This window comes from Sphaerodactylus townsendi, linkage group LG04 (genome assembly GCF_021028975.2).
Source record: "Sphaerodactylus townsendi isolate TG3544 linkage group LG04, MPM_Stown_v2.3, whole genome shotgun sequence".
In the NCBI taxonomy this organism is placed as follows: Eukaryota; Metazoa; Chordata; class Lepidosauria; order Squamata; family Sphaerodactylidae; genus Sphaerodactylus; species Sphaerodactylus townsendi.
In genome coordinates this window covers 146,800,748-146,827,895 of record NC_059428.1, presented here as the reverse complement: position 1 = coordinate 146,827,895, position 27,148 = coordinate 146,800,748, and the positions used below count along the sequence as shown (strand labels likewise).

Genomic DNA, 27,148 nt, shown 5'->3' with positions numbered 1-27,148 from the left:
GGAGAGCTTTAACACACTGCGTTCATATTTATTCTATTATTAGCCTTTTCGTTAATCTTCTTGGATACCTGATTCAGTTTAGGGCAACTTTAAAGTTTTGCTTTTTTTCCAGCCGTTGCCACAGCAACGCAGGATTACAATCAAGCCAATCCCGACCCTTCCCCAGAATGAATGAATGGGCCCGCCGCCATTCCCGCGCTTCCTCGATTTATGAATGACAAGTTCCAGAGGCGGGAAAGCCAGGGCAAAAGCAGGGGAGCCTATGCCGTGAAGCCCCGCCTCCTGAGCGGCCCGATTGGCTGACAGAGAAGGGGAGGAGCCTACCGCGCACTTGGGGAGGTGGTTGTTTCCCAGCCCTTCACTTTCACTCCTAGGGCGGAGAAGAGCCCGCCCGCTTCAGGTTTCCTCGCAGAAACACCGAGCGCGCTCCCGCCGCGCCTGAGGTAAGAGAATAGGGCGCCCCAGGGGCGGGGCCAGGAGGGGAAGGCCCTGATTGGGCGGCTGCTCTCCGGCTGTCGCACCCTCGGTAGGCTGGCGACCGAGGGGGCGGAGCCTAAACCCTTGCGGAGGAGAGCAGGAAAAGTGCTGAGTCACGGTCCGGCCCGGCACGTGGTCTCTGCTGAGAGGAGCTGCTGTCGTCATGATGTCAATATCATGTCAATATCTATTGCTGATATTGATACGGACACTATTATGGATGAGATCATAATTGTTAATATTAATCACTATTAATTATTCAGAGGTTATTATTAATAGATAGACAATAATATATATTGATTATAAGTATTAGTATTACTATTGATTGATTGATATTTAATATTAAATATTAATATTAAATATTGATTGATATTTATTCAATTTGCATTGATATTTATTCAATTTGCATTCTGCCTTTTTTTCACGAGTCAGGTTGACCCAGTTGTCGTCTAGTATTTATGTGATATTGTGGAAATGTCTAATTCAAACATACATGCATATATATGTGTGTGTGTGTGTGAGATAGAGAGGAAATATGCACATTGTATGCGGAAATGTATACTTAACTATGTTTATACATCGTCACGTGTGTGTGTATATACTTGTATATATGTTTGTATGTCTATACATGCACAAACACACACGCATGTGTGTGTATATATATGAATTTATATACACGCACGCACAGACATATGTATATGTATACATTTGTGTGAGTTTGTGTGTGCGTATACATTTGTGTGTGTATACACAAATGCACTCACACACATGTATACATGTTTGTGTGCATATATATAAATGCATACAGATTTCAAACACAAATGCACTCACAAGTAATTATATGTGAGTGTCTATATTTATATAGATATGAGTGTCTATATATAGATATATAGTAATTATATGTGAGTGCCTATATTTATATAGATATATAGATTTCAAATATGTGTAGATAGAAACAAACACAAACGCATATGCACTGGCACACACACATATATATCTGTATATATACATATATTCACAAATGTATAAATATAGTTAAATATATATTCCATATATAATGTGTGTGCATTGTATAAACGTTTCTATAAATGTATATATTTAATTTATTTGGCTGCAGGACTGCAGCTTACCCCTCTGCGCCACGGGGCTCTTGATTTGTTTGTATCCTCCCTTTATTTTTTCCTCCTCACAACAGCCCTGTGAGATAGGCAAAGCTGGCAGAGAGTGGCTGGCCCTAGCCCATCTAATGAGTGTTGTGGCCAAGCGGGGATTTGTACGTGGCTTTTCCTGATCCTAAGGTGACCTTGCAACCACCACACCCTGAGTAATAAAGAGAATCGGGTGTATGTACGCATGTATGGCAGTCTCATTGATCAGACAGTGAGATTGGAGTCTGAAAGCACCGTAGCAACTAACAAACATTGCCAAGTATAAGCTCTGGAGAGTCCAATCCCCTTTTGACAGTTATCTACAGCGGAACAGTTAAATAGAAGACCAGTAACCCCTAAGAGACCAGCCAGAGATTCAGGGTGTAAGCTTTTGAGAATTTATTCTGCCCAGCAACAATAAAAATAAAAATTGGGATCTGACAGCGCAGTCTGTGGAGAGTTATGCCAGCCGCCCTATGCCCACTGAAATCGGTAGGTTTCGACTGGAGTAGCTCTTTTTAGGATTGCATATGAATCTTTTATCCTAGTCAGAAGCTGGGAGGGGAGCCATAAAGAATGCTTCTAAAGCACAGGTGTCAAATTCGCGGCCCTCCAGATGTTATGGACTACAGTTCCCATAATCCCCTGCCAGCATCATGCTGGCAGGGGATTGTGGGAACTGTAGTCCATAACATCTGGTGGGCCGCAAATTTGACACCTATGTTCTAAAGAGTGCAGAGGTATCTTGCAGTCGCCTTAATTAGAGCAAAGGAGAAATGTTTGAGAGCAGAAGATTAGCACCTCCACTGAGATAAGAAACCCAGGTCCCTATTTAGCCCTGGGGATCCATTGTCCTCATTTATTAGATAGGGACGGGTGGGGCGGAGACGCTGCAGGGTTCTTCTTTTCCTTCTGAGTTCATAGAATCAGTGAGTTGGAAGAGACCACAAGGGCCATCAAGTCCAACCTGCTGCAATGCAGGAACACAGAATCAAAACACTTTAGTTTAAGGTAAGGGGACCAGATGGTCACCTTTGTGAACCGGGACGGGGGGTAGGCGGCCACGCACACATGCGCGCACAGCCGCAGGAACGCACTGCCTTCTGGGGCTTGCCGTTTCCCGCCCTGTCACAGGGCGAGAAACGGCAAGCCCCAGAAGGCCGTGCTCCTGAGGCCGCGCATGCGGGAGGCTGCCGCACTGCCTTGCACCCCAGAAGTCAGTGCGGCAGCCTCCCAAAAATCGGGACAATTTAAATAACCCGCGGGACAAATTGTTTGAAGGCAGGACTGTCCCGCCAAAAGCGGGGCGTCTGGTCAGCTTAGTTTAAGGGTATCTGTGAATTAAAGTTTGATTCAGTGGAAGGCCAGCTTCATGTCTTTGTGGGTGTTAATTTACAAATTATTCAGTGAGATAAACAGACAAGCAAACCTAGAGGCATTTTGGTCTTCGAAGTAAATCTACAGTTCGTGGCCTCTATGAATGATTAAACTCAATAAACAAACAAACCTAGATGCCTTTTGGCCACAGAAGTAAATCTACCAAACTTGCAAGCAAAGTTTGTTCACTTCTTTGTTTTCAAATCAGCCGCCTTCTTCTTGTTAGACCCTGTTAGAGTTTATTGTAACTCTTTCCCAGTTTGCTAAAGCTTCCCTATCTGGGTGACAAACAGAAGCCTGGTATCCCAACATAATATTTAACTTGTGCACCCCCTGGTTTAGGGAACAGCTGTTGCTTTTTCTCTGTCTCTGTCGCTTGAGTAGTTCTGTAAAGCTCCGCGCTCATGGATGGCGCTAAATAGTACTTCTAGTACTTTTCAGGCCTCGTCTGCACATGCAGAATAATGCACTTTTAATCCACTTTCAGTGCACTTTGCAGCTGGACTTTGCAGTGCGGAATAGCAAAATCCACTTGCAAACAATTTTGGAAGTCGATTGGAAGTGCATTATTCTGCATGTGCGGAAGGGGCCTAGACATGTTTTGGGATGATAAAATCCCCACCTTCCTGCTTTAAAGGTATATGAGAAGGGAAGACTGAGGGAGGAGGAGGAGGAGGAGTTTGGATTTATATCCCCCCTTTCTCTCCTGTAGGAGACTCAAAGGGGCTTACAATCTCCTTGCCCTTCCCCCCTCACTATGTAAGGAATTCCAAAGAGCAGAAATAAAAAGGCTTTTGATTATAAGTCCGTTTATTCAGACATCCTGGAAAGCACACACTTGCGTTGCTTGAGGGAATGAACAGCCCTGGCTCAAACTGTGGGTTGCATGTGCTGACTAACCCATCCCCCCGACTCCGTTCTCATGAGAACGGAATTCTACTATGCAGAAGCGAGATAAGCATTCTCACAAGGTTGGTGCAGGTCCTGGCCGGACGCCCGGCCAAAAGAATCTCCGTCAAGGCCAGGTTAGGCTGTAAGGGAAACAAGAACGACTGAGATCCTTACACACTACCTGTGAGGTAGGTGGGGCTGAGAGAGCTCCAAGAAGCTGTGACTAGCCCAAGGTCACCCAGCTGGCATGTGTGGGAGTGCACAGGCTAATCTGACTTCCCCAGATAAGCCTCCACAACTCAAGCAGCAGAGCTGGGATTCAAACCCGGTTCCTCCAGATCAGAGTGGACCTGCTCTTAGCCACTACGCCACTGCTGCTCCTGGGGAGCTGGGGATGTTTAGTTTGGTGAAGGTTAAAAGGTGACATGATGGCCATGTTTCGATATTTGAATGTCATGTTGGTGAGGGAGCAAGCTTATTTTCTGCTGCTGCAGAGACTAGGACCAGGAGTCATGGGTTCAAGGTGAAGGAAAAGAGATTCCACCTAAACATTAGGAAGAACTTCCTGACTGTCTGGGCTGTTGGACAGTGGAATGCACTACTTCGGAGTGTGGTGGAGTCTCCTTCTTTGGGGTTTTTTAAACAAAGGCTGGATGGCCATCTGTCAGGAGTGCTTTGATTATCGGTTCGTGCATTGCAGGGAGTTGGACTTGATGAAACTGCAAAGCAAGAGGGAATCCCTCCCTCCACCCCCATCCCATCTTGTGCCTGTGATTTGCAATCTCTGTTCCTGTTTGGTGTTGAAATCCCAAACTAGGGGAGATGCCACTCAATCACGCACACGCTCACATCGGATCACATGAGACGTTTGCCAAGCTTTGCGGTGCTGAAATCCCGAAACTGGGGGAGCTGTCGCTCAGTCACGCACACGCTCACATGGGATCTCGTGAGACGTTTCCAGAGCTTCTCTTCACCTTAACTTGCTCTAGTCATTTGCTGCTTAGGCTGAGCTTACCTGTCATTAACCCACACTGAATAGACACTAGTAGGACTCCAGCTCTGGATCGCGGTTTTATTTTTTACATACATACATGAAACCTTTATTAGGCATAATACCAATATAACAACCAGCATTATCCAGGCAAATGTTCCATACATAAAACCAGGGGTCTTCAAACTATGGCCCTCCAGATGTTCATGAACTACAATTCCCATCAGCCCTGCCACTTAGCCATGCTGGCAGGGGCTGATGGGAATTGTAGTTCATGAACATCTGGAGGGCCATAGTTTGAAGACCCCTCCATAAAACCATCACAGGTATTATTCCAAAGTTCCTAAAAGGAACCTGGCTACAGAATTTAAAATCACAGAAGAAGAGTTGTTTAGTAGGAATGCAAACTTCCCAGCAACAGAGTATTCCTTAAACCTAGAAGGAAGGAAAGTCAAAAGTCTGGTCCTAGCTTCCTCGTATTTGGGGCAGTTATACCTTTGTTTCCCCCTTGGGTAATAGTGTTATTGATTATGTTTTAATACCGTATCCTGAACTTAGAGATGTTAAATTTTTTTCGGTAGAATTCCAACCATGGAGCGATCATATGCCCTTAGTATTGTGTCTGGAGTTGGGATTTCATGTACATAAGGGGGCTTTCCCCACTGACAGAGTTGAACTGGTTTCCACCTAGGTTCACCTCAGTGAATTCCCACTGCCACTGAGCTCAACATTGTTTTGTCTCAGTCCCCCCCCACCCCCGAACTGCGACATCCTTGTCGCAGTTATGAACTACACTTTTCTGCTGGAACAAGGTCGATACCGCTTCGAAGCTTCGAAGTGGGGAAGCATCAAAACGACACCTCATCTGTTCAACCAATCACGAGCCGCTTTTGTGGCATGCGCAGAACGGGAGAGTCGTGGTGGGCAGAAAGCATATGTAACTGTAAACTGTAAAAACTGTAAAAAAAAGAAGAAGAACGCTCCCGTTTCCCGCCGTAACACAAGCGCCAATCACGATCGAGGAGCGAAACAGGCACCAAGATGATCCCACCCACTTAGCTCGGTTCCAGGGGGGCAACTCAGTTGCTGTGGGGACAGCCTGGAATCGCCCTCCACTGAAGGGAACTGAGTCGACCTTAGCTCCCTTCTGTAGTGGGGAAAGCCCCAAGGATAACTACCAATTCCTGACTCCGAATCCTAAAATCGTGTGGAAAAATCACTCCTTTGAAGATACTGAAAGTCTATTGTTTAGCAGACAGTTTCAGGATTTTAGATTGGATTTTTAAAATGCATTTCCTACAGAAAATCTTATTACATTATTTGAAGCACTAACGCAGAACATCGCCGATGCTCTTTCAAAGCAAACTTGCATTGTTGAGTATTGGAAGCCCAAAACTTTTGATAGTTACAGACTACGAGAACTTAGTGCTTTAAAAAGACAACTTAGACAGTTGTTTAGTAAATTCAAGAGGGGTGAAATTGATTTTCTCCCCAATGTTTACTTGGGCTCATTCCGCACATGCAGAATAATGCACTTTCAAACTGCTTTCAGTGCTCTTTGAAGATGTGCGGAATAGCAAAATCCACTTGCAAACAGTTGTGAAAGTGGTTTGAAAACGCATTATTTTGCGTGTGCGGAAGGGGCCTTAGATTTAAAAATGAACCTTACCCAGCTGTTTTATTCTTCTTCGCGGCATGCTTTCTGCGGCTTGTGCTGGTCAAAACAACGGCTCCACAAAAATGCAGTGCCATGGTCCTCAAAGCTGAGAGAAAGAGATCCGGCCGGGCCCCTGTGGGATTCTCTAAAAGTCCCCAAACCCACCTTTTGGTGTCCACAGTTCTTTGAATAGTTTGCCCGTATTTATAAAGCTGTGGACTGGGTATTGACCCACAATCTCATCAGTTCCCAGAAAGTTGTCCTCTAAGTCACACCAAGGCAAGAGGTTTCAGTAAAGCACATCTTGAAAAATTAAGCATTTGCTTAATTTGGAAGGGGCCCTAGAGGCCATCCAGTCTAACCATCTCCAGGTCCCTGGTCATCCTCGAGTTGGAAGGGGCCCTAGAGGCCATCCAGTCTAACCATCTCCAGGTCCCTGGTCATCCTCGAGTAGGAAGGGGCCCTAGAGGCCATCCAGTCTAACCATCTCCAGGTCCCTGGTCATCCTCAAGTAGGAAGGGGCCCTAGAGGCCATCCAGTCTAACCATCTCCAGGTCCCTGGTCATCCTCGAGTTGGAAGGGGCCCTAGAGGCCATCCAGTCTAACCATCTCCAGGTCCCTGGTCATCCTCGATACCTTCCTCTGCACCTGTGCCATTCCAACTACATCCTTTTTGAAGCGAAGCCCACCCAATCTGTACACACGTGCTGTCTGACCAACGTGGTGTACAGCGGGACTGTGCCGTCTTGCGGCTTGAAAGTCGTGCTGGGACGGGGAAGGGAAATGGGTTGAGATTCCCTGACAGAGCTGGGATCCTGTAGCTGCTGGGTGTGGTGAAACCCCCAAAATCTTGGTTCTGTTTATAAAGATGGGCTTGACGGAGATGAGGCTGGGATACTGCGAGGCAAAGTTGCTATTCTGACGTTGCACGAGAGTGCCCGTTTGGAGCTGTCCAAGGGAATGTTCAGACATCTCTCTTTTGCTTTGCAGCCCTGAACAATTATAGTTTCAAGCCTGCTCAAGTCTGTTGAGGATTGCAGTGTGACCTCTAAATCTTACCAGCTATTTTAATCCAGGGAGGGGGGGGGGGGGATCTGCATTCCGGGTCTCTTGTCTGGGAAACTCTGTGCTGGCTGCTGCGACGAACAGCCTGCAAAATTAGTGTGGCATATTGTGGTATATTTAGTGTGGTATATTGTCCCAGTACTTAAAAAATGGACTGATAATCCCACCCGCAATACAGTGCACTCAACCACACCTTTGCATAGCAAGTTCCACCCAAACACTTAATGATTGGTTCCCCACCCTGGGACATGGACAATATACCACACAAAACGTTCCCTTCTCACTTAGACACAGTGTGAAACAGACTTCTCTCTGTGATACACCTCTGAAGATGCCAGCCACAGATGCAGGCGAAACGTTAGGAGCAAGATCCACCAGACCACCGCCACGCAGCCCGGAAAACCCGCCAGAACCAGCCTGCAAAATTATCTGCTTCTTTTAGTTGAACGTTTGTAATAATTATTTATGAGCAGAGTTGCAACTTTTGGGGGTTGCTTTGGCCTGGCAGAATTTCTCTGCCACTTCTGCAGATAAGTAGAACTCAGCAAGGGCCCTGTCGGAAATAGGGGGTTGTGAAGGGCTTTTATGATACCTTTTTACTATGTGATTTGGAAGGAAAGCGTCAAGTGACCGTATCCTAAGACTCTGATAGAACCACTTTCCCTCCCGCTGTCCTTCCGAGGAGCATGCAGTGGTTCTCTTATCTTCATTGTGACCCTTTACAACGACTCTGCGAGGTAGGTTAGGTTAGGCTGAAATAGAAGACGGCTCAAGCTTTGTGGCCATGTAGCATTAGCAATCTAGGCCTCTGTGATCTATGTCCCGTGTTCATATCGGGGGAAGTTCCCCACAGACTTGTGGTATGGCATTGCTTGTGACAGTATTGCATTTCTAGACGCTTCTCCCTTGTTATATAGACTCCGAGCGGTTTACAATTTTTAATCTAAGAAGATGATCAAACAGCATCAATAATCGTGATGCCTAAGAATGTAAACAAGAAAAGGGGAGCTAGTGGAAAGGAAAGGAGGGAAGAAATTTATAGGGGTGATACAACTCTGTGTTTTATAACCCATGAAGGAACAGCTCTTAAACACAACTAAGAAGAGGAGTAGTAGTTTTGATTTATGTCCCACCTTTCTCTCCTGTAAGGAGACTCAAGGTGGCTTACAAGCTCCTTTCCCTTCCTCTCCCCACAACAGACACCTTGTGAGGTCGGTGGGGCTGAGAGAGTTCTGAGAGAACTCAAGGTCACCCAACTGGCATGTGTTGGAGTGCACAAGCTAATCTAGTTCGCCAGATAAGCCTTCACAGCTCAAGGGGCAGAGTGGGGAATCAAACCCGATTCTCCAGATTTGAGTTCACCTGCTCTTAACCACTACGGCATGCTGGCTTGCATCTCCATCGGTCTGTCTATTTTTTTTGTAAAAAGGAGAAAGAAGCCGCTCTCGGGAAACCCGACAACCCTCCCTTTAAGAACATAAGAACGAGCCTGCTGGATCGGACCAGAGTCCATCTAGTCCATCACTCTGCTACTCGCAGTGGCCCACCAGGTGCCTTTGGGAGCTCACCTGCAGGAGGTGAAGCAAAATGGGCCTTTACAACCATAAGAACGAAAGCCCAGCTGGATCGGACCAGAGTCCATCTAGTCCAGCACTCTGCTACTCGCAGTGGCCCACACCAGATGCCTTTGGGAGCTCACAGGCAGGATGTGAAAGCAATGGCCTTCTGCTGCTGCTGCTCCTGAGCACCTGGTCTGCTGAGGCATTTGCAGTCTCAGATCAAGGAGGATCAAGATTGGTAGCTGTAGATCGACTTCTCCTCTATAAATCTGTCCAAGCCCTTTTTAAAGCTATCCAGGTGAGTGGCCATCACCACCTCCTGTGGCAGCATATTCCAAACACCTTTTATTAGTCCTAATTCTTCCCCCCAGCATTTTCAATGGATGCCCCCTGGTTCTAGCATTGTGAGAAAGAGAAACCTTTCTCTCTGTCGACATTTTCTACCCCATGCATAATTTTATAGACTTCAATATTTCCCCCCTCAGCCGTCTCCTCTCCAAACTAAAGAGTCCCAAACGCTGCAGCCTCTCCTGATAAGGAAGGTGCTCCAGTCCCTCAATCATCCTTGTTGCCCTTCTCTGCCCTTTTTCTATTTAAATATTAAAACACACACACACTGTTTGGGGTGAGTAGCATCCACCAGAGCTGGCTGTTTGGCGGGGCAGATGGCAGATGGATGGACACCAAATTGTTGTGGGGGTGGGGGAGCATATCAGGTAGGTACGAGTGGGCGAAGGGGTTTGCATTCTCCGGTGCATAGCCCTACAATCGGGGAAATAACCCGTTGGTTGCCGAACACGGGCCTTACACGTTTGTTGCCGAAGATTACCAAGATGACATCTGCGCAGCATTCAGAAACGTTACATCAATGAATTAAAGTACCAGATAAATGCAGTGTCATTATTAGAAGCCCCAAATTCTCCCCCCCCCCATTAGAGGACCACCCACCCTCCAGCTTGTGGGAACCCAGATTTCTTCCAGACGCTGCTTTTTATTCTAAGCGGTGTCACCTTTCCGCTTTGCAAAAAAACATTTTCTTCTTCTCTCTGACCGGGACTCGTAATTGTCGCCTCTAAAGGGGCCTTTGGGGATTTGATCCTGGCAAACCAACCCACCACTCCGGTCCCAAGGACAGGGGGCAGCGAGTAAGCAGAGCTGAGCTGAGCTTTAAAGATGGGGCTCAGGAAAAGACAAGGATATTCCAGCCCGACAGGGTGGGAAGTCATGCCTGCTTGGAGGAATTCCAAGCCCCCCTTTCCGTTTTGCTTCTCGAATGCCTGCGGTCTTGCTTTAACCACTAGCCTAGCCAGCCCTCGAAGAACCTGCAGCCCAACATTTAATGCAATTTACCTTGTGGCTTCCTCGGGTGAGGGGATCCTGCCAGCTGTGCGTCCCTCTTATTTTCCTCTATATAAGCTGTAATGCGGGGAAGATTTCCCCATGGCAGCCACTTCCTAAAACGTGAAGGACAGCCCCGTTAGCCAATTGCAGCGTGTGTTTATCAGCAGGGCGGAGGAAAAGTTAACCCTTTTTGCACCTGCAGAGAAACTGGAAAAGAGGATTTCGACATCAGTGGAAACTTTGCGGGAGAGATGGGCTTCCAGGGCCAAACTGGGTGGCATTTATCGCTGGTCTGAAAAAGGACAGAGAGCCAGGGTGGTGGTGTAGCGGTTAAGGACAGGTGGATTCTAATCTGGAGAAGGGGGTTTGATTCCCCGCTCCTCTACCTGAGTGGCAGAGGCTTATCTGGTGAACCAGATGTGTTTCCGCACTCCTACATTCCTGCTGTGTGACCTTGGGCTAGTCACAGTTCTCTCAGAACTCTCTCAGCCCCACCTGCCTCACAAGGTGTCTTCCCCTTCCTCTCCCCAAAACAGACACCTTGGGAGGTAGGTGGGGCAGAGAGAGTTCTGAGAGAACTGTGACTAGCCCAAGGTCACCCAACAGAAATGCAGGAGTGCGGAAACACATCTGGTTGACCAGATAAGCCTCTGCCACTCAGGTAGAGGAGCGGAGAATCAAACCCCATTCGCCAGATTAGAATTCAGTATTGTCTATTTTCAATAACAGCGGTTCTCCAGATGACAGTGGGACCGGTTGATCTCTTTTCTCATCTCCATGTTATCTCTTAGCCCGTGATTCGGAAAGATCTATCTGTTCCCCAAACTGGACATGAGTCAGAAGTGAGTTGTGGCAGCCAAGAAAGCCAGTGCGATTCTGGGCTGTATCAATAGGAGTATAGTGTCAAGATCGAAGGATGTAATTGTACCTCTCTACTCTGCATTGGTTAGACCTCACCTGGAATATTGTGTGCAGTTCTGGGCATCACAATTCAAGAAGGATATTGACAAGCTGGAATGGGTCCAGAGGAGGGTGACCAAAATGGTCAAAGGTCTGGAATCCATGTCCTAAGAGGAGAGACTGAGGGAGCTGGGGATGTTTAGTTTGGTGAAGAGAAGGTTAAGAGGTGACATGAGAGCCATGTGTAGATATCTGAAGGGATGTCATGTTGGTGAGGGAGCAAGCTTGTTTTCTGCAGCTCCAGAGACTAGGACCGGGAGTCATGGGTTCAAGGTGCAGGAAAAGAGACTCCACCTAAACTGGAATGCACTACCTTGGAGTGTGGTGGAGTCTCCTTCTTTGGAAGTTTTCAAAGAGAGGCTGGATGGCCATCTGCCAGGAGTGCTTTGATTGTGTGTTCCTGCATGGCCAGGGGTTGGACTGGATGGCCCCTTGGGGTCTCTTCCAACTCTATGATTCTATGAATCCACTAGTAAATTTCCAACAAGACCCAAGAAGGTCCCCCTCAAGACGGTGTGCAAACCCCCGCCTTGGGCAGAGGGATCTGTGGTTTGATGTCTCTCTGCTGGTGCTCACCAGATCCTCCCCGGATCCTCTCCGTCAACGCCCCCCTTCCCTCCCAAGTCCCCTGCATCCGACTTCTTGGTCATCACAAGCGCCAAACTGCTCACCAGACCGTGCTCTGTGGACATTCCCTGGCCCACTCCAGAGAGCCGTATCTTGGCACAGATCTGTGTTCAGTCTGGTGGCTCCTGCCCACGCCGGGGTCTGGTCATAGGGAAGGAAGGCAGGAAACCGGCCAGTTGGATGAACGCTTTCTGCTTCTTTTCCCTGGAACAGTAAACACGATGACTCACCTGTCTCTCTGCTTTTGCTCCCTGTCTCCCCTCCGTGCTTATGCAGAATGAAACATATTGGAATCATAGAACTGGAAGAGACCCCAAGGGTCATCCAGTCCAACCCCCGGCCATGCAGGAACACACAATCAAAGCACTCCTGACAGATGGCCATCCAGCCTCTCTTGAAAAACCTCCAAAGACGGAGACTCCGCCACCCTCCGAGGTAGTGCATTCCACTGTCAAACAGCCCTGGCAGTCAGGAAGTTCTTCCTAATGTTTAGGTGGAATCTCTTTTCCTGCATCTTGAATCCATTACTCCATGTCCTAGTCTCTGGAGTAGCAGAAAACAAACTTTCTCCCTCTTCATGACATTCCACACGAGCAGTACTCTCTAATCCGGAGAACTGGGTTCAAATCCCCGCTCCTGCACATGAAGCCTGCTAGCTTGTACGTCACCTTGAGCCTCCTTACGGGAGAGAAAGTCTGTATGAAAACCAAACTCTTCTTCTTGAGTTCTTACGCTTCTTTGAAAGCTAGTACTGTTGGTGCATATCTGCATCAATTAAAGGGATGTAACTAAAGTGCCAGTATCCCTCAGTGTGCCCCTGTTATCTCCCCCCACACACCCCAAGGAAGCTAATTCCAGCGTGGCGTAGTGGTTAAGAGCAGGTGTACTCTAATCTGAAGAACCGGGTTTGATTCCCCGCTCTGCCACTTGAGATGTGGAGGCTTATATGGGGAACCAGATTAGCTTGTGCACTCCCACACACGCCAGCTGGGTGACCTTGGGCTAGTCACAGTTCTTCGGAGCTCTCTCAGCCGCACCCACCTCACAGGGTGTTTGTTGTGGGGGGGAGGAAGGGAAAGGAGATCGTAAGCCCCTTTGAGTCTCCTTACAGGAGAGAAGGGGGGTAAAAATCCAACTCTTTTTCTCTTCCTCTTATAATGCTGTCTTTGCAACCCGTGGCTGTTTTGACGAGGGCGGGGGAGCGCACCCCCCCCCAAAAAAACCCCTTGCCGAGCAAAATACGCAACAGCCAGAGGCACAAGATCACTAAATGCGACAGGTGATGCGAAGGCAGGCGGAAGTCACAGGGTGTAGCTGTGAGATTCTCTTGTGTGTGTTTTTCTTCCTTCCCAAAATAGAAAGTTGGGGGGAAGAGGAACTCGGCGTCCCCCAGTGCGGCTTCTTTGCGCTCCCCATCAGCTGGCGGCCTTGCGACTTCCTCTTCGTATTCGTGCCAAGAACAGGGAGAGTCCGGCGTGGTCCCTTCCCTTTTAGGGATTGGGGGGAGAGCGGGTGGAGGAAGAGGAGGAAATGTTGTCTGGTTCTGTGGGAACGCCAGTGCGCGCTCTCTCTCTCTCTGTGTGTGTGTGTCTCTCTCTCCCCTGCTCAGTAAACATCTGGTGACTCACTGCACAGCTATGGCACGGACAGATCGCATGCTCCCCCTGCCAGCAAGCGTATGTGTGCGCGCAGACAGGACACGCGGGTAAGGGGGGGCCGGCCGCTTCCTCCATGCCACTCTGCCTCCCTGACTTTTCTCTCCCAAAAGGTCCAGCGGAGCTGCTTCCCAGCCACCCCACCTTCATGCCCAGTCCAGAAACTCTTCGGAGGCGCAGCGAGGGAGCCCCGAGGGCGCCCCACGCCGACCAGCCATGAGGGCAGGCGAGAAGAGTGGCAGAGGAATGCCCGAGGGTCTGGGCCCAGCTCTGCACGTTCAAGGTAACCCTGAGTTCGAGGCCAAGGGGTGACCGTAGCTGCAGGGCACGCTTTCCAGAGCCCTGCCCCACCCTTGGCTGACTGCCCTTCTCTCCTGCTTCCGTACTGCCCGCTACTCTTCCAATTCTCCATTAAAGAAAAAAAAAACTTCCCTGCTTTCTTACACCTCTGATTATTCCCATCTGGGACCCCCCTCGTGGTGGCGACCCCCCCCCTTCTCGCTCCAATGTTTACCTTTTCCACAAACTCTTTGGTGCTGGGCCCTCCTGCCTAGGAGTTTTGTCTGCAGCTAGGTGCAGCATGGCTGGATTTGCTCCCATGACTTTCTTGCCAGCTCTCCCCGGCTCAGGTTGCAAATTTGGGGCGGGGGGAACTCTCTGTAAGGTGCCCGTGTGCTGTAACTAAGCGCCCTTCAGTTTATCCCAGGCACAAAGTATAGATCTATCTTCTGGACTCTCTTGGCCTTCTGTCTTCCGACTTTCAGCTCAACCATGGGGGGGTTTGGAGTTTATTTGTTTTGCTTTCAGTGCGTTTGTTCCTTCCTCTCCAAGCCTCATGCGTGTTGTTCGGGCTGTAAGGTCTGTTCTGTTTCCAAGCGGACCTTTCTGATATAGCCAATTGGCCATGCTGGCAGGGGCTGATGGGAATTGTAGTCCATAACATCTGGAGTGCCAAAGGTTCGCCACCACTGTGATATAGGGTGGCTTTCGGGCGTTCTGACAGCCTTTCTCTGTACCCGTTCCCACTAAAAGAGCTTAAAAAACACCAAGTCGAAAAAAACGGCTGAAAAGCTCGGCTGGAGGTTTCCCAACATAACAAAGAAAGAAAGGAGGAAGTCAGACATAACAGCTTTTTAAATTGAGGGACGGCAGGCCGTTTTAAAGGAAGCCTTTCTCTTTTAATCCCAAAACACGCAGGGGAGCTGCTGCGGGAAAGGCATTCTTCACATGCTCAGAGGCACCGCTGCACCCATTCCGTATTTGCGTCTTTAAAGAAGCTGTAAATGGGGCGGGGGGAATAGGGGTGGTTTGGACAAGAAGGATGAGGCTTAGGGGAGGGTTGACATGTGCCCACCAAAACCTTCCCCCTCCTCCAGGCTGTCCTTCCTTCTCGGGATGCTGTGCTGTGCCCAAACTGCTGGCCGCAAGTCAAGCAAGAACGGCCGCTGGAGCTGCTCCGTTTGCCCCCCCCCCCCCGGCTCTCCTCCGACACCCCCTCTTGTGTCCCCCCCCCGGGGCGACATCCCAACCAGGACAGAGTCTATTTATCCTCTGCCCCCCTTTTCTCCCTACTTTTGCACAGAGATGACCCCTGAAAACATCCTCTAGCTTTTGGGCTTCGCTTGTTTCCATGGCGACCGTCTGGGGTTGGCTATTTTCCCAAGGTCACCATGGCAACTATCGGAAAGGAATCATGCTTCGCTGGGGTTCCCCCCCACTCTTTTTATGAATGATTTGAACGTGTGACACGATGCAGGCGAGTTTTTTGGGGGGAGGGGGTAGAGGGGGGGGACAGAGCTGTCTGTCCAGATGTTCACCTGTTCCCGTCCACTCCGTCCCTGTGCGCTGCTTTCTCCCCCCCCCCCCAGGAGTAATTGTCCTCCGTGTGCCAGGCCCAGCTGGTGTGGCCACGGGTGGCACCGTGATGTCATCGCTGCATTGCCCTCTTCTCTGGCGGTAGGTAGCCGCGGTGGCGCGACAGCAGGCGCTCCGGCACCGTCGCCCCGCGATGCAGGTGGAGAGCCTGTGGCGTGAGGTCTAGACAGCCAGACCGTCTGCTCTGCGCTGGTTGGAAAGGGGAGGGGGGGCTGTAGTTTCCTCAAGTGTGCCCCGGGCGAGAGCAAAGGGCCAGCGTCGCGTCTGTGGCCCCCTCTGCCCTCTTCACAGCTTGGGAGATCGGCAAAAGCCCTTTCCACAGCCGTAGGGGGTGAGAAAACCGTGCCCAGCCGTGTGTATAATCCGTGTGTGGTTTTCCTCTCCTGCAACCTGTTCGTTGTTGTTTTTCTCGTCTTGTGGCTTTTCCTGTGCGTCTTCGTGGCTGCCGCCTTGACAAGGGATCGTTGCTTTTTTTCCGGGGAGGGGGAAGGCACAGGCGGGGGTAGGGTCAGAGAGACGGTTCAACAGGGGTCAGATTCTCAGCAGGGGCATCAGAAGGGGTCACCGTCAATGGCCGTCTTTGTTGCGACCTGTGTATCGAGAGGGGTCGAGCATCAAAAGTTCTCCACGTTTGGAAAACCATGTTTCCGTTTTCTGGACTAAATTGGTGTAAAAATCCCACTTTCGCCGGCTTCCGTGAAAACAGTCAGCCACTTGTAACTGCTGTCTCTGTTGCGAGCCACTTGTAACTGCTGTCTCTGTTGCGATTAACTCGGTACAGAAGGGAAGGAAGGTCAGGGGTCCTTTCGGGTTTGGGGGCGAATCGAATATGCTGGACAAACAGATCAAGGTGGGGCAGGCAGAGGAGGCGAGGTTGTCCCCTATTCAGAAACACCACTTTTTAAACTATGGGTTTTAAAAAAAAAAATTCGGGTAGGGAGAGGGAATTGGATTTCCATCAAGAAATGTATAAGGCCCAGGGTGAAACTGTCTTGTTGAAGGTTGCTCCTGGGACTTATCCTTGGGGCCTGGATTCTGCAGTCTTATTTAATTATGACTGTGTTTACCTATAGGAGCAGCAGTGTTACCTGTGTTTACCTGTGTTTACCTATAGGAGCAGGAGTAGCGTAGGAGGTTAAGAGCTCGTGTACCTAATCTGGAGGAACCGGGTTGGATTCCCAGCTCTGCCACCCGAGCTGTGGAGGCTTATCTGGGGAATTCAGATTAGCCTGTACACTCCCACAAACGCCAGCTGGGTGACCTTGGGCTAGTCACAGCTTCTCGGAGCTCTCTCAGCCCCACCTACCTCACAGGGTGTTTGTTGTGAGGGGGGAAGGGAAAGGAGGTTGTAAGCCCCTTTGAGTCTCCTGCAGGAGAGAAAGAGGGGATATAAATCCAAACTCTTCTTCTTCTTCTTCTTCTTCTTCTTCTTCTTCTTCTTCTTCTTCTTCTTCTTCTTCTTCTTCTTCTTCTTCTTCTTCTTCTTCTTCTTCTTCTTCTTCTTCTTCTTCTTCTTCTTCTTCTTCTTCTTCTTCTTCTATTTATACCCTGCTTTTCTCCCGCATCTGGCGGCGGGGACTCAAAACAGCATCCAACGTTGCTTTTCTCCCCATTCTCCACCTCCTCCTCATGGCCTCAGCCCTGGGAAGGCAGATTTGAGCTGAGATAAAGCGGCTGATCCAAGGTCACCCGGCGAGCTTCCGTGGCTGAGTGGAGATTCGAACCCGGGTCTCCCGGATCCTACTCCGCAACGCTGGCGTCGTAGTAGTGCTGCGTGGGAGCTGGGAAGGGTCTCCCCCGAACCGGTGGAGATTTCTAGAGGAAAGCTGGAGCAGAAAGGGCCGACAGACACAGATAGTCCTTATCCTCATCTGTCCCAGCTTTGCCCCAGGTCCTTGCTAAATGCACTCAGCCCGTGGCTCTGTGGCTCCTTCCTTGTGTCCTGGTTTGTTTTTCTGTGGGCTGTTTCAATGGAGTAGACCCGTGGTGGCGAACCTTTCGCACTCCAGATGTTATGGACAATTCCCATCAGCCCCTGCCAGCATGGCCAATTGTAGGGGCTGATGGGAATTGTAGTCCATCGCATCTGGAGTGCCAAAGGTTCGCCACCACTGGAGTAGACCCTTTTTTGGGGAGCCCCAGTGCAGAGGCGTATGGTGGGAAAATGGCTCCCGGAGACAGATGTTCTCTGGGTATCCCCCCTACTATGCCAGGGGGCACCGCCCCCTGAGCCTCGCCCCCTTGTCCTGGCGCCCAGCTCCCAGCTGGCAGTCCCTTCTGCCCTTCCCTCTCAGGAGAGCAGAAAGAACCGAAAGGCTCTGTCCTCAGTTCCTCTGCTTTCATAAGCTTGGGAGCAGGGCCATTACCCCGAGGGGTGGAGCCCCACTCCCAAGCCCCACCCCATGCTTATAAAAGCAAAGGAGCCAAGGACGGAGCCTTTCAGTTCCTTCTGCTCTCCCCAGAGGGAAGGGCAGAAGGGACTGCCAGCTGGGAGCTGGGAACCAGGACGGGGGGGACGAGGCTTGGGAGGCGGTGCCCTTGGGCTTCCTTAGCCCCACCCATGTCGATGAAGACAGGGGCAGGGCCAAGGGCGCCTGAAGACAACAGGGCAGCAGGACTTCCTTCTGCTTTGCCCTCATCGTGGTCAAGTGGGGGGCCGATTTTGCGCTCCCCACATGACCAGATTAATGGCGCCCGGGGACAGAGGGTACCCTCCCCCCCATCCCTAGGCAGATACGCCACTGCCCCTGTGGACCATGAGATTCTTTTCCAGGCTAGCCACCACAGGTGTCAACCCCAGGTGTACGCTGTGTTTTGTGGTTTGGGGAAGAGCCCCTGCTTTGCATGCTAACAAAAAAAAAATACAGGTTATATCCTAGAATCTCTACATAAAAACCTCCCCAAACCAGGACTGGAAAAGGCCTTAAAGAAGAAGAGTTTGGATTTATTCCCACCTTTCTCTCCTGTAAGGAGACTCAAGGTGGCTTACAAGCTCCTTAGAAGAAGAGGAGGAGGAGGAGGAGTTTGGATTTATATCCCCCCTTCCTCTCCTGCAGGAGACTCAAAGGGGCTGACAATCTCCTTGCCCTTCCCCCCTCACAACAAACACCCTGTGAGGTGGGTGGGGCTGGGAGAGCTCCAAGAAGCTGTGACTAGCCCAAGGTCACCTAGCTGGCGTGTGTGGGAGTGCACAGGCTAATCTGAATTCCCCAGATAAGCCTCCACAGCTCAGGCGGCCGAGCTGGGAATCAAACCCGGTTCCTCCAGATTAGATACACGAGCTCTTAACCTCCTATGCCACTACGCCACTTTCCCTTCCTCTCCCCACAACAGACACTTTGTGAGGCAGGTGGGGCTGAGAGAGTTCAGAGAGGACTGTGACTAGCCCAGGGTCACCCAGCAGGAATGTAGGAGCGTGGAAACACATCTGGGGTCAATAAGGAACATCTTGAGAACCAGAATGGTGCCGTGGTTAAAAGTAGCGGATCTGGAAAACTGGGTTTGATTCTGCACTCCTACACGTGAGTGGCGGACTCGGGCCCCTTCCGCACATGCAGTATGATGCACTTTCAATCCACTTTCACAATTGTTTGCAAGTGGGTTTTGCTCTTCCGCACAGCTGCAAAGCGCATTGAAAGTGGATTGTTCTGTATGTGCGGGAGGGGCCTTTGATTTGATGAACTGGACTCGTTTCCCCTCTCCTCCACATGAACCCTGCTGGGTAACCTTGAGCTACTCACAGTTCTCTCCAAACTCTCTCAGCCCCACGTGCCTCACAAGGTGTCTGTTGCGGGGAGAGGAAAGGAAAAGGAGTTTGTAATCTGTTGACCGGGTATAAATCCAAACTCTTCTTTGTCATCTTCTCAAACTTGGGGCAGTGACCATGCAATGCTTGCAGGGTTGGGGAGCAGAGGGTTTTTTTTGGGGGGGGGGGCTTCTTTGATGGCACTCCACACGGGCTGTGTCTTTGGCGTTGCAGGGGGCTGGACTTGATGGCCCTTGGGGCCTCTTCCAACTCTATGATACTACGATTCTAATAAATTGGAGGGTGCTTCCCTACCTCTGTGAAGGTATCTGTTCATTCCGTTTGGATCTTACTCTCCTTGGAGGAGGGGGTCATGGTGGAGCCTCAAGTTCGCCTGCAGAACGTCCCCGGTTCAACTCCCACCATGTCCAGGTGTAAGGTTCGGGTCATAGGTGACGTGAAAGACCTCTCCCCAAAACTAGTTTGGAATGTCTGAGGTGTTTCTTGTCTGGGCGAGGAGGGGATATTTGGTTTCCAAACCTGTAGGGTATTTTAACGTGTCCCCCCTTTTTTTTCTTTCCCTTCCCAGTCGCGATTTCTGAGCAATTCTGTCCAGGAGACTGCGCCCAGGTTATGACGGCGAATCCCAAACCGAACAAAACATTAAAGGTAAGCTCTGTCCGATTTCGAAATCAAGCTAGGCCGATTCGCAGCGCAGGCCGCTGGAGCTAAGTAAAACCTCCCCGTGCAGGGACAGTAGGCTGGGGTCTGGAAACAGGAGGTTGCTCTGGTGAAGAGCTGGTTGAGATAAACACAGTGCTCAATTCTTCTGAATCAGAAGAAAAGTTTGGATTTATACCCCACTTTTCTCAACCATATGAAGTCTCAGAACGGCTGGCAGCCTCGTTTCCCTTCCTCTCCCTGCAACAGACACCTTTGAAGGTAGGTGGGTCTGAGAGAGTTCTGAGAGAACTGTGACTGGCCCAAGGTCACTCAGCAGGCTTCCTGTGGTGAAGTTGGGAAACAAACCCAGTTCACCAGATTACAGTCCGCCGCTCATGTAGAAGAGCAGGGAATCGAACCCCGTCCTCCACAGCAGAGTCCACCACTCCTGGAGCAGTGGGGAATCGAACCTGGTTCTCCAGATTGGAGACCTCCGCTTTTCGCTTATCCTTTTCTCTCGCCCTCATTCAGATTTATTTTCTTAAAATACGTATAAGCTACCCCCCCCCCCCCCCCCGACCAATACGGCTCATAGCAGCATACATAAATTTTAAAACAGGTACAATATCACATATGCCCAAAAAAACACAAAGAAAATAAAGTTACAGCTTTCACTTGGGGGCCACCAAAATAAAACCAGGGTCTGACCCTTCATCGTAGCCAATTCTTTGTTATGTTACTTGTCGAAATGTACTGCGTTTTCAGAAAAATACAGCGGTACCTCGAAAATCGCCGATAATCGGTCCAGAGATTATCGGCAATTTCCGAAAACGGTGTATTTCGAGGGACGCTGTTTGCGTACGTGCAACAGCGTTTGCGTACCCTCGGTGGCCGCTGAAAATCAGACAATTTTTGAGTGCGAAAATCGGTGCCTGGCAATCGTCGGTTACTGAAATCGACGATGATCGAAGGCGTCGATTTTCGAGGTACCACTGTAATAGGGCGCTCTTTTTTTAAAAAAGGAAACGTTACATTTTCCTAGCTGGATTTGAACAACATGAACTGGAGCGAAGCCAAGGCTTTATGTCATTCGTGGGAATTTTCAGGAAATTGCGTACATGGCTGCAGGAAAGGGCTGCTTTACAGCTCATTCTTTGAAAATGCAGAGCCTTTATTGAATCCTCTGGCATTTCCAGTTGGAAGCATTTGGGGTCTCAGGGCTGGCGAGCGCTTCTGGGCCTCTAGGAATTGCTGTTTTCCCCTGCAAGATGGCCACAGAGCCTGACTCGCAGTCTGGCAGCTTATAACATCCAGATCCAGCCACAGACTTCCGGATACGACCCTGGATTTCCCAGCCGGAAGAAGAGTTGTTTTTAATATCCCGTTTGTATGTCCTGTAAGGTGTCATAAGAACATAAGAACATAAGAACAAGCCAGCTGGATCAGACCAGAGTCCATCTAGTCCAGCTCTCTGCTACTCACAGTGGCCCACCAGGTGCCTTTGGGAGCTCACAGGCAGGAGGAGTAGAATTAGCAATGGCCTTCTGCTGCTGCTGCTCTGAGCACCTGGTCTGCTAAGGCATTTGCAATCTGAGATCAAGGAGGATCAAGATTGGTAGCCTTAGATCGACTTCTCCTCCATAAATCTGTCCAAGCCCCTTTTAAAGCTGTCCAGGTTAGTGGCCACCACCACCTCCTGTGGCAGCATATTCCAAACACCAATCACACGTTGCGTGAAGAAGTGTTTCCTTTTATTAGTCCTAATTCTTCCCCCCCAGTATTTTCAATGAGTGCCCCCTGGTTCTAGTATTGTGAGAAAGAGAGGAAAATTTCTCTCTGTCAACATTTTCTACCCCATGCATAATTTTATAGACTTCAATCCTATCCCCCCTCAGTCGTCTCCTCTCCAAACTAAAGAGTCCCAAACGCTGCAGCCTCTCCTCATAGGGAAGGTGCTCCAGTCCCTCAATCATCCTTGTTGCCCTTCTCTGCACTTTTTCTATCTCTTCAATATCCTTTTTGAGATGCGGCGACCAGAACCGAACCACAAGGACTCCAAGTGCAGTCGCACCACGGCTTTATATAAGGGCATGACAACCTTTGCAGTTTTATTCTCAACGCCTTTCCTAATGATCCCCAGCATAGAGTTTGCCTTTTTCACAGCTGCCATGCATCGAGTTGACCTTCCCATGGAACTATCAACTGAGACGCCCAAATCCCTTTCCTGGTCTGTGACTGATAGCACTGACCCCTGTAGCGTGTATGTGAAGTTTGGATTTGTTGCTTCTATGTGCATCACTTTGCATTGAACTGCATTTGCCATTTCTGAGCCCACTCACCTAATTTATCCAGGTCCGCTTGGAGCTCTTCGCAAGTCTCGGAGTTCTCAGGGAACGGTGTCTGGCTCACGGTCACCCTGCAGGCTTCATTTTGAGGAGTGGGGCATCAAATCCGGATTTCTAGATTAGTGTCCAAATTATAGTCAAACGGCCCTTTTTCATCCCTGGGGGAGGCGGGGTTTTGGAAGGCTACTCTCAAACGTCACCCTGAGGTTGATGTGGCTTCTGGGAACGAAGGACCTACTCTTACGAGCAGACCCTTACGACTTAAAACTCCCACAGGGCGAGGAATAGCCAGTCCCTCAGGGCTCCGAAAATGTCTTACGGTCTGTTGATTTGCAGTTAGCAGCACAAGTGTGCACACAATCTGGTGTTAGGGAGCTGGGGATGTTTAGTCTGGAGAAGAGAAGGTGATCTGATAGCCACATTTAAATATTTGAAGGGATGCCCTGTCGAAGAGACTGCGAGCTTGTTTTCTGCTGCCTCAGAGACTAGGACACGGAGTGATGGATTCAAGGTGCAGGAGAAGGGATTCCAGCTAAACATTAGGAAGAACTTCCTGACCGTCAGGGCTGCTCGACAGCGGAATACACTGTCTTGGAGAGTGGTGGAGTCTCCTCCTTTGGAGGTTTTTCAACAGAAGCTGGGCGGCCATCTCTCAAAGGTGCCTTAACTGTGTCTTCCTGCATGGCAGCGGGCTAGACTGGATGGCCCTTGAGTTGAATGGAGGAACTCTGTATGATTGCACTATAAACCAGCTGTTTAGCTGTATGCTAACATGGCTCTTTTGTTTTTAACTTGCCTTGTTTAAAGTTTTTACTCCAGACCTCTGAACACGACAGCATTATGGGGTACTTTGATGAAGATTATCTACCCTTCCCTGTCCACATAGACCAGTGATGGAGAACCTTTTTGAGACCGAGTGCCCAAATTGCAACCCAAACCCCACTTATTTGCCGCAAAGTGCCAACCCAGCAATTTAACCTGAATGCTGAGGTTTTAGTTTAGAAAAAAACCAGTTGGCTCCCTCTTCCTTTGCCCCACCCGCTCGAGCAGGGGCCAGCCTGCTCTAGCCTCCAACATGTTCCACGTGCACCGCTCTGTGCCTCTCTAGCATCTCTGCCTCCTCTGCGCCCCCCCCCCCCCGGGCAGCAGCCATGTGGAGCGCAGGCACCAGGCCCGCCAGCTGAGTCCTCCCTGCTCACCACGGTGCGCGCACGTCGTGCTCAGTGGCCCAGGCCTCCCTAGATGCGTGTGTGTTTGGGGCTTTTTTCCACCCCCCACATGACAAACTCTGTGTGTGCGTGCCCACAGAGAGGGCTCCGAGTGCCACCTCTGGCACCCGTGCCATAGGTTCGCCATCACTGACACAGACCTCCCTGTTGGGTCTTGGGCCTACGATCACCTAATAAATTGATGCATACACGAGATAGGGCCTTTTTAGTGGCGGTCCCATGATTATGGAGCAATCTCTCCCAGGAGGTATGCCTGGCCCCCTCACTGTCAGTCTTTAGGAAGCCTCTGAAGACAGTTTTATTCACAAAGGTATTTGATTAGCTGATTTGTTCTTCTGCCTACCAGCATTTAAAAAAAATTACTGAGTAGTTTTTAAGTATTTATTTGCTTCGTAAGCTGTGTCGAGTGCAGGGTTTCTGTAAGGTAGAAAGGCAGCTAATAAATCAGGGGTCTGCAACCTGCGGCCTTTCAGATGTTCATGGACTACAAATCCCATCAGCCTCTGCCAGCATGGCCAATTGGCCATGCTGGCAGGGGCTGATGGGAATTGTAGTCCATGAACATCTGGAGAGCCGCAGGTTGCAGACCCCTGTAATAAATGTTTCAAATACATAAATAATGGCCCGTTCTGAAGGGCGGCACGGTTGGCAGGGGTGTGGGATCTGGTCACCCATATTTCTGACTTTATCCAGATCTGTTCAGAGCTTAGCGGCAGGACATCAAGGTTAGGCGTGACAGTTTGCCTCTGCCATGACCACTGTGCCGTTGGTCTCTGCAGGTTAAGGAGGAGTCGGGAGAGAACGCCCCGGTGCTGACCGACGATGAACTCGTGTCGATGTCAGTGCGGGAGCTGAACCAGCACCTGCGGGGCCTCACGAAAGAGGAGGTGATCCGCCTGAAGCAGCGGCGGCGCACACTCAAGAACCGGGGCTATGCCGCCAGCTGCCGGATCAAGCGGGTGACCCAGAAGGAGGAGCTGGAGCGGCAGCGCGTCGAGCTGCAGCAAGAGGTGGAGAAGCTCGCCCGGGAGAACAGCAGCATGAAGGTCGAGCTGGATTCCCTCCGCTCGAAGTACGAGGCGCTGCAGACCTTCGCTCGCACGGTGGCCCGGGGCCCGATCACGCCGGCCAGAGTCGCCACCACTAGCGTCATCACCATTGTGAAGTCAGCGGAAATTTCGTCCTGTTCGGTGCCGTTTTCGGCAGCGTCCTAGTGTTCGGCTTTTGGGGCTGGAGGTTCGGATGCCATCCGCCCCAGAAGAACCTGCTTCCTTCAAGGATCACTGTCCTGGAATCCTGCTTTTCCAAAACCAAGAGTGGAATGCTTGTAATGGAGGAAAACTGTGGATGTAGAATTTTGTGAACCCTTTTTGGCCAAGATTGGAGTCCCCAGTTCGTTGTTGTCGAGAAGTCTCGCTCAACTCTTCCATGCAAGTTCTTCGAAGGAGACAACGCCGGAGTATCCTCTGGAGCATTTTTTAATAAAACTAAGCCACCAAACAAACGCATTGGCGGACCCAGTGGGCAACATAAATGAACAAAGATGGCATCTTTCTCCTTTGGGAAAATATAACAATAAGCGTGTCCCTTTGCTTCCATCTGTGGGTGGGTATGGTCGGCTCTGGAGCAGTTTGCTCTCCGAATGTTGGTAGGGCCGGCCTGCCTTTGTCTGTCAAATTCCAGAAACCCTTCATGGGTTAATGCCCACCTTGTTTACCGAGCGCTGTGTGTTTTGTTATGTGGTCCAGCAAAAAATGGAAGGGCCTCTCTGGTGCAAAACCTGCTGTCTGCTGCTTCCCCATTACACACCTGTGAAGTGGGTATCTTTTGTGTAGTCTTAACTGCTTCCAAAACGACACCAGCTTTTGAAATCCCAAGCTCCACAGTGCTGCAGAGGAGATTAAACGGGAGGCTCTCAAGAAAGGTGGGAAGTGGGTGGCAGTGGGTGGGTGAAGTACTGAAATTCAGGAATGGGGGACGGTTAAGTGGGCTTTAGTGTGGTAGGTCGTGCTCAGACATGGTGTGTTTTAAGGGCTTCAAAAATGTAAATACGAATGAAATTGGGAAGCTGTAAGAATGCGGTAGGAAGGACATGCGGTTTGGTGTCATATTTGGATTTGTGAACTGTGGTTTCCATTTTGCTAGCAAGCCGTAGTTTGTGCCTCGTTTGGACTTTACAAGATCACCTTACGGTGTTCTTTAACTGTAGGAGCAGCAGTGGCGTAGGAGGTTAAGAGCTCGTGTATCTAATCTGGAGGAACCGGGTTTGATTCCCCGCTCTGCCACCTGAGCTGTGGAGGCTTATCTGGAAAATTCAGATGAGCCTGCGCACTCCCACACACGCCAGCTGGGTGACCTTGGGCTAGTCACAGCTTCTCGGAGCTCTCTCAGCCCCACCTACCTCACAGGGTGTTTGTTGTGAGGGGGGAAGGGCAAGGAGATTGTCAGCTCCTTTGAGTCTCCTGCAGGAGAGAAAGGGGGGATATAAATCCAAACTCTTCTTCTTCTGTATGAAACAATGCACAGTGAGGAATGGGTAAAAATGGAAATCAGCATTCAACAAATTGACCGTTATGAGTTACAGAGGTCAAGATAAACAGCCCGGGAAGGTATCACCCTAAAATGCGGTTGTTGCAAAGTCAAGTGTGAGTGATGGGTTGTGAGTCTGGGACAGAGACAGGAATGGCCAGAGAATGTTAGCTCAGTGACTAAGAAAAGAGCAGTTGGCAGGAAGCCAGGCTAAAAACTGTGTTTTGAGTTGATCCAGGACAAGGTTGTGAAGAGGACGTTTGAGGTGAAGGAAGTTGAGTTTTGTGCACTTTGCAGGGGAAAGAGAGACACACTTGATGACTAGGGTTGGTTTGTAAATGAATTTTCATGTGGCAGGCAGGGTTGGGGGGGTAAACAGGATTGCCAACGGGGGTTAGGATTCAGTGAAGAGACCCTCTTCTGCATTTGCGTTGTGCCCGAAAGACAAATTGGCTATCTTTTGGGGTATTTTGGAATCCCAAGGGGATTCTCCCGAATGCCTTTCCATTTTGAGAGGAGCCCTAAAACAGAATGAGATTTCTTTTCTGCATGGTGGTACCTATTCAAACTGGAAATGGGGGCTTGAATGTTTGAACGTACCCTCCACGGACACGAGCACACGCTTGTCGCATATTGAGGGAAAGAGTACTTTAGTATTTTTTCCTGGCTTGCTACTTCGGGGCAAATGGGTTAGTATGTTGTTTTTAAAAAACGAGAGACATTTCATATCTTTTTTTTCAATCGTTTCATACAGTCTTTTAAAAACGAGAGACATTTCATATCTCGTTCACAGAAGTGCAGCCCAGGAACAAATACGACGACAACAACGCATGCGTCTGTTTTTGCCTATTTTAGTGCTCTTGTTAAACAAACTATCCACCCCTTATGCAGACTTGAGTGGCAGGCTTGAATGGAAGAATCCGTTGTCGATAGCTAACCACTGGTTGTCGAGAGCCCCAAGTAACAGCCACAGATAAAACTAATAGTACCAAGTTCTTCTTCTTTTCCTCTTCC

At 49.8% G+C, this 27,148-nt stretch overlaps 2 protein-coding genes across 6 annotated transcripts in view; one reads left to right on the top strand and one right to left on the bottom strand.

Annotated features, from left to right (window-relative positions):
* LOC125430994 (lysosomal alpha-glucosidase-like) overlaps positions 1 to 14,280 on the bottom strand; it is a 40,289-nt gene extending 26,009 nt beyond the window's left edge. The window contains exons 1-2 of one of the 2 annotated variants that reach the window (XM_048493454.1): positions 14,263 to 14,280; positions 10,516 to 10,619 (exon numbers count right to left, since the gene is read on the bottom strand). The gene's annotated coding sequence lies outside the window, so the exon portion shown is untranslated. Of the gene's footprint in view, positions 1 to 10,515; positions 10,620 to 14,262 lie in introns of those variants that run through there. The other variant, XM_048493455.1, reaches the window with a different exon arrangement.
* On the top strand, positions 376 to 25,837 carry MAFK (MAF bZIP transcription factor K). Of its 4 annotated transcripts, XM_048493456.1 has the most exons (5): positions 378 to 443; positions 13,703 to 13,769; positions 13,862 to 14,031; positions 19,958 to 20,037; positions 24,385 to 25,837. In XM_048493456.1, the coding sequence occupies exons 3-5, from the start codon at positions 13,965 to 13,967 to the stop codon at positions 24,817 to 24,819; spliced, it is 582 nt and encodes a 193-aa protein (XP_048349413.1). In that variant the 5' UTR covers positions 378 to 443; positions 13,703 to 13,769; positions 13,862 to 13,964; the 3' UTR covers positions 24,820 to 25,837. The 4 variants fall into 4 exon arrangements, with proteins under 4 accessions (XP_048349415.1, XP_048349413.1, XP_048349414.1 ...); XM_048493457.1 differs by lacking the exon at positions 13,703 to 13,769 and having other exon boundaries at positions 384 to 443; XM_048493458.1 differs by lacking the exons at positions 13,703 to 13,769; positions 13,862 to 14,031 and having other exon boundaries at positions 376 to 443.
* Positions 25,838 to 27,148: the final 1,311 nt, after the last annotated feature.

What these genes read in the sequence shown, in the direction of transcription:
- MAFK (XM_048493456.1), top strand. Translation starts at nt 13,965, where the DNA reads ATGAGGGCAGGCGAGAAGAGTGGCAGAGGAATGCCCGAGGGTCTGGGC. An exon ending in CCCAGCTCTGCACGTTCAAG is followed by an intron (nt 14,032 to 19,957) that starts GTAACCCTGAGT and finishes TTCCCTTCCCAG; the next exon opens with TCGCGATTTCTGAGCAATTC. An exon ending in AACCGAACAAAACATTAAAG is followed by an intron (nt 20,038 to 24,384) that starts GTAAGCTCTGTC and finishes TGGTCTCTGCAG; the next exon opens with GTTAAGGAGGAGTCGGGAGA.